General features: G+C 32.7%; 2 protein-coding genes across 2 annotated transcripts; both read right to left on the reverse strand.

Moving 5' to 3' along the window:
• Positions 1-1,301: 1,301 nt before the first annotated feature.
• LOC106770936 (kinesin-like protein KIN-14Q) lies at positions 1,302-3,566 on the reverse strand. The gene is made up of 4 exons (XM_014656791.2): positions 2,404-3,566; positions 2,234-2,305; positions 2,018-2,080; positions 1,302-1,880 (listed from the first exon to the last, which is right to left on the reverse strand). The coding sequence occupies exons 1-4, from the start codon at positions 2,455-2,457 to the stop codon at positions 1,833-1,835; spliced, it is 237 nt and encodes a 78-aa protein (XP_014512277.1). The 5' UTR covers positions 2,458-3,566; the 3' UTR covers positions 1,302-1,832.
• Positions 3,567-3,698: 132 nt separating this feature from the next.
• LOC106770934 lies at positions 3,699-4,437 on the reverse strand. Its single transcript, XM_014656790.2, has one exon. It carries the CDS (start codon positions 4,322-4,324, stop codon positions 3,833-3,835), a length of 492 nt encoding a protein of 163 aa, XP_014512276.1. The 5' UTR covers positions 4,325-4,437; the 3' UTR covers positions 3,699-3,832.
• Positions 4,438-6,140: the final 1,703 nt, after the last annotated feature.

The raw sequence follows: 6,140 nt of genomic DNA on the forward strand, positions 1-6,140 counted from the left end.
TTTACGTGTTATTCTGAGATTGGTTCATGGTGATGTTTATGATTATCATTATTGATTGTAGAATAATTTTAGATCAATCACAAAATGACACATTAATGATGTTCAAATATTGTAAAAAAAAAAATGTCTAAGTATTATTATCCATTTTTCTTATAGGCTTTTTAGATCTTTAAAATATTGCAACAAAATATTTATGGTATTTGTTTTATAGGATGTGTGGTGCAGCTTTTTAAAATTTAAAAATTATTTTATAGTTTAAAATACAAGTTTTAAAATTTAGTGAAAGTTGGGCTTTAATATTTTGTACTATGTGTTTTTTTAGATGAAATAATATTCACTTAAGTGATTTCTGTATTTTGATAAGTTTCTAATACCTCGGTTTCAGTAAGAGAGGACATGTTTACTATTATACAACTAAGGCTTATTATCGTTCGACCAATGTAATGAATATGAAATTAGTGGCAGTTTGATATATTAAAATTATACAAAAGATATTTTGTTAAGACTATTTTATTTTTGTTAAGTGTGTAGTGTGTGTTATATTATTTTTACTTTTAGTTAAATTACTCCTTTTGTTTTTCTTGAAATAGTTTAAGTAGATTTATTTTTATTTTTTTTTAATTAAGTTTATATTTTCAATAAAATAATTTATTTAGGAATTTTTTATTAGAATTGTACAAATAACATTAAAGAGATGACACATGTAAGTTTATAATTTTTTTTGTTTTATTTTTATTTTTATAATTTTTTTTTCAATTTTTATATTTTTATATCTGTGTTAGGTGGCATTCTCATCGTGACATGATAACATCAAGTCTTAGCATTAACATTGTTTTATATTTAATTTAGTTCTTATATTTACTTTTTATTTAATTAAGTTCTTTTTTTAAATAGAAAAATGTTGTATTTTTCTAAATTTGGATGAAATTTATTTTTTGTATAAACATTATTAAGATAATTTTACTAAAATTAATATTTTTATTAAATATTTATAGATTTATTTTAAACCAACTCAAATATATTATTGAATTCCATTTTAATAAATTACTTTTAATATTATTGTTTTTAGTCTTTTTTTTAATGTTTAGTTCTTGAAGTTAAATGGTTGAATTTCCTCTTGAAAATTCAAAAGTAAATATTTATCTATTTTATGTCTAAATTCTCAACTTTTTTAATTAACAACTAGTTTAAATATTATTTAAACGGAATCCAATTAGAGTTAGTTTAAAAATATAGGTTAAATATATTTTTGATTTTTATCTATTAAACAAAATTAAAATATATTTTGAATTTGTTTGGTTTCTTTATTTTGAGAAGGGATGTATTTAGTTTCTCGTTTTTCATGATGTTAAATTTTATTTTATGTGACAAACGACATTCTACTTAAACATTTATATTAGTTACATATGTTTTGACACGTGTCTACCACATGTTTAATTATATTTTTAATAAAAAATAATATTTTTTAAAATAAAGCAGCTTATTTTAATGTTTTATGTTGAGAAAGTGGTTTCACTGGAGTTCATTTGAATGTGAGTTGAAATACAATGGCATTGTGAAAGTGAGAAGAGAAATTGTAGAAGAGTGTTGATGGGATTAATGTTGTGATGGTTGTAGTAGATTTGAGTGGGTGAAAATAAACTTAGGATTTTTGGGATTAAGACTTTATAGTGTTGTATATTTGGGACTATGAGAAGAAGTCATAGACCGAAGTGTATTATGGCACTTTTAAGACCCATCAATTACCTTCATCGTATCTTTCTTAGGCTTCCACCATAGTTTCACCTCTCTCATTATCCCTAATGCTTCGAAGAAAGATCGCATATCAGAATTCACTCCTTGCACAACATGTGATGGAAAACAATTGTGAAACCCATCTTCTGCAAAACAATAACCCAAGTCGAATAAACAAATCCACACATCCACACAATTAATTACAAATTCAATCAAAACAAAGAAGACCAATTTTGTCCCTATAAATGACATTATATATTAATAAGGTGAAATGGTATTGTACCTGTTCTCCCTGGCTAGCAACGCGATGCTCAAACTCCTCCATGTTTAAGACTGATTCGACTAACTGTTCCACGGAGAAGACAATGCAACTTAGAGCAAGCATCTCAAAAGCTCTTTTGAATTACAGATGACAAGATTGAAATGCGTGAATGCAAGACTAGATGATAAATATCGGTAAAAATTATCTTGTGAAATACAGAAAATCGTAGCCCCTTACCAGTGGAACTTCTTCAGGCTTCTTATCTAATAGTACTGCACGAACAAGCATACTCAAAGAATGAGACCTGGACTGCATGTTTAAAAATGAAAACAAAAATTCATTTAGTTATTATTTCTGTTCAACTATACAAATACAGCGAACAGGCCAAGGCCAAAAATAAAGCTTACCAACCATTTTATTAGACTCGATATCAGATGTGAGAGCATTAGTGGATTTTTCATTGATGGATGAGTTACTCGACAAAGAATTAGTAAATGGCTGAGTTTTTTCTCACAAAAGATTTTGCAGAGATTGTGGGTTTGACAGTTCCACCAAATTTCCACACACCATTACTCCCAGTCTGTTTCCATTCACCATAGGACTTAAGGGCTAAGACGCTGATCACAATCCTGGCTGATTTTCCTCCCTGAAACACAAATAAATAATTTAGTAGAAAACTAACATGAAACACTATCAAACTTCCAATTTCCAAGTACTCAGTGTTACGAAGTGCCAAGAATTATCTATTGTTATATTTATCATTGAAAATTCAGTTCACCGTGACACATTTGTCACTCAAAGTTTTAAAACTGAAATATGTATGTGGTAATGTACATACTTGTTCAAGAATGTACATACTTGTTCAAGATCAAATGACTCAAAGGTAGGAATTCCAATTACGTGCACAGCCGCCACGTTTACAAAATACTGATATGCCGATAAGGGTTTTTTTGTTTTAATTTGTTGCTTTTGGCTGATAAAGTTGCATTATTATTGGGTTGTTGAGATCTGTTCTTGACTGAGTAATGTTCTATTCTTATGTTGTTGAGATTTGTTCTTTACTGATACAATGGTTTGTTCTTTGTATGCAGAGTAGTATTTTAATAAAGATGGTCTTAGTGCATAAGGAGCACTCGCAATGCGAGGGTAATAAATAATGTAGAAGCCAATGACAGAAAAAAAAAAAAAAATCGGAGACAAAAATCTAATGAGGGCACATCACATGGTCTCAAAGTGTTACTCCCACATTCAGGAATAATCAGCAATAATACCATCACCATTCCAACATCCATGACTAGACAGAAAACCCTTGTGGCCTTTGTGATAACAAAAAGCCAAGACAGAATATCAGCATTCTTCATCAATCACAGAAACAAGTGTCCCTATATTATCCTCTGCAACAATTTGAACCAAATGGGCAGAGAACGAAAAAGAAGCTACAGCAGATAAATACCTCCACAATCGGCTCAAGCATTCCCCGATCACCCTCTCATGCACAAACATTAGAAATGTCATCCATGCACTTTCAGCACAAACAACATAACTTACAGTTCTATATCTAACCTTTTCAATTTATATAACTAAGACATTTAAAGGACCAGTTTGGTGCAGTTTTTTCATAACTGTTGAGTATCTTGATTACTCATGGCTAATGTACTTGGTTGTCATGAAAATCGAAATCAGTGATGCTGAACATGACATGTAACATAATAATAATAATAATATATACCTAAAATAATAAATCCAGCATTTGAGGCAATATATCATACATACACGTAATACTACAATATCAGCTTCCACAAATGATCATAATTAAAGGCGAATTGAATTGAATTTCTACACAGTGGAAAGCGAAGGGTTTTCTTTTCCCAATTTCAGTTTCCTTATTCGAAGATCACCGCAATCCAAGCCGCAACCGCACTGCGGGGAGACGAAGAAGTTATCAAGAGAAAATGAAGCGGAAGCGACACCGACGGAGAAATCGATGTCATCGCCGACGCGAACAACATTGAGAATGTTGAGCCAGAAGAAGAGGACCTTCACACTTATCCCGTGCAGTTCTGTTAGCCTGCCGTCGGATATGTAGCCTGTGATGGTTTTCTGGTAATTCAACTGGTACGAACCTTCGAGGGAGAAACTGCACGAACTGTTCAGATCGGCGCGGAATTTACCGCTGGACGGGTCCAGTTCGTAGCCGGTCACTCCTTTCGGAAGAAGGCCCTCCGGAAAGTGAAATCTTTCCAGCATTTCGTAGGCTGTTGGTGCGTCGGTGATGGCGCCGATGGTCGGGGAGAAGAGGAGAAGGAGGAGGAGGGCGCTGAAAGACATACTCAATTCTTGGAATTGGATTGAAATTTGGTTAATTCATTTGGGGACTCTAGCACCATGGTTTTGTATTTACTAGGATTATGGAATCAACGAAACGTCGGCGTTTTGCAATGACAAGGGAGAACCGTTGGATACACCACGTGACTTTTTATATTGGATGGTTGCAGATGATGATACTGATTGCCTGGCCTTTATTCCGGCACAAATCTCGAACCCTTTTCTATATTTTATTAATTTTGCCAACATTGTAACAGCAGTCACCTGCTGCACCGAATCACCACCGAGATCTAGAGCGATGAACTCACAGATTCCTTTGCACACTTTTCTCAAAACACGAGGTGGTCCTTCGGACATAAGGTAAAATTTAAGTGGATTAAAGAATTTTGAAGAGAGTTTGAATATTTTGAGAAGAAAAGAATAAGTTAAAATGCTATGTATATTTATAAAATTTTTGGGCTGTATAACTTATATGATAAAATTGATAATATAAAAGAAATATCAAATAATATTAAAAAATATAATAATTTTTATTAAATATTTTGTAAATATATAATATTAAAAAAATTATCATATAAATATTATTAAGATTTGGTCAGATATATTAATATATGAATATTTATAACAATAAGTATATATTGGACTATACTTTGATCATCTTATTTTAGTAAAGTTTAATGATTTTTGTTGAGTTATATGACTTTATTAGATCGAGTACAACGAGCTGGTACAACGAGTTGTAAGGCTGTGTTTTAGTAGAAAAAATTGTTTATGCGTGTTTAAGGATGATGAAATGTGAAGAAATGTGTGTTCACTTTAGTCGAAACGCGAGGAACAAAATGTGTGGAATTGCAGAATTGGGAAATTTTTCATCACCTGTTCTGTTGGAGTGCATAGATTTGAAGGGATTTACCATCTAATGTCTAATTTACCCTTGCACATGGTATAATTCCAACTCCTAAAGCTGACATAATAATTGATTTTAAGATGATGGTTGAAGATGAAGACGAGTTCAAAGCTAAAGAAGAGGAAGAACAATGGAAAGTAAAGGTGTATTCGGTTACCTTCCACCCGTATTCGGTTCTGGGAGTGTGAATAATTTTTGAAGAACTCGTATTTGGTTCCTAGTGGGTGATATTCGGTTCACATACTTCTCAATGAGTTTCGTAATCGGTTGCATGCACGATCTGGAGCAAAGACGAAGGAGAAAAGTGGTTCCCCTGCAAGCAGTCCAAAACAGAAAGAGAAAAGAGAAGGGTATCTCGCTTTCTATCCTGCGACCTCCCTGGAACGAAGAAGGAGAGAAATAGCTCATCGGCGACGCGAAAAAAAGGCCCCAACGCTGGGTTTGTCCATGAAAAAAAAAGAGATTGCACGAACCAAAGAGAAAGGGAAAGAATTTTCCCCGTGCGAGCTACAAGACTCTCATTGCTGGAGTTCTTAGTTGGAGAAGAAGAAAGGTGCTACCCTAGCTACCTTTTTGTGTGAGACAAAGAGAAACAGAGTGAAAAAGCTTCACCAAGCAGCCCAAAGTTGGGCCTGCAAGAGGATAAAGGCCCAAATAAAAATTGGAAAAAGGGTGTTACTCCCTCCAGCATCCCAAATGCTTTCTACACCTCCTCATTATTATTTTTTTTTATTTCAAAAGTATCCTGCACTTCCCTACTATCTTCAACATAGTTATCCTATGCACCTTTCCTAGCATTTTGAAGTTCACCAACACCTGCACATGATTCATAATTCAATGAACAAACTAATTTAAATTAAGAGTTTAATCTCCATACATACACTATGATCTGATTAAATATCAACTATCAAT

This window comes from Vigna radiata, chromosome 8, assembly GCF_000741045.1.
Source record: "Vigna radiata var. radiata cultivar VC1973A chromosome 8, Vradiata_ver6, whole genome shotgun sequence".
NCBI classification, from domain to species: Eukaryota; Viridiplantae; Streptophyta; class Magnoliopsida; order Fabales; family Fabaceae; genus Vigna; species Vigna radiata.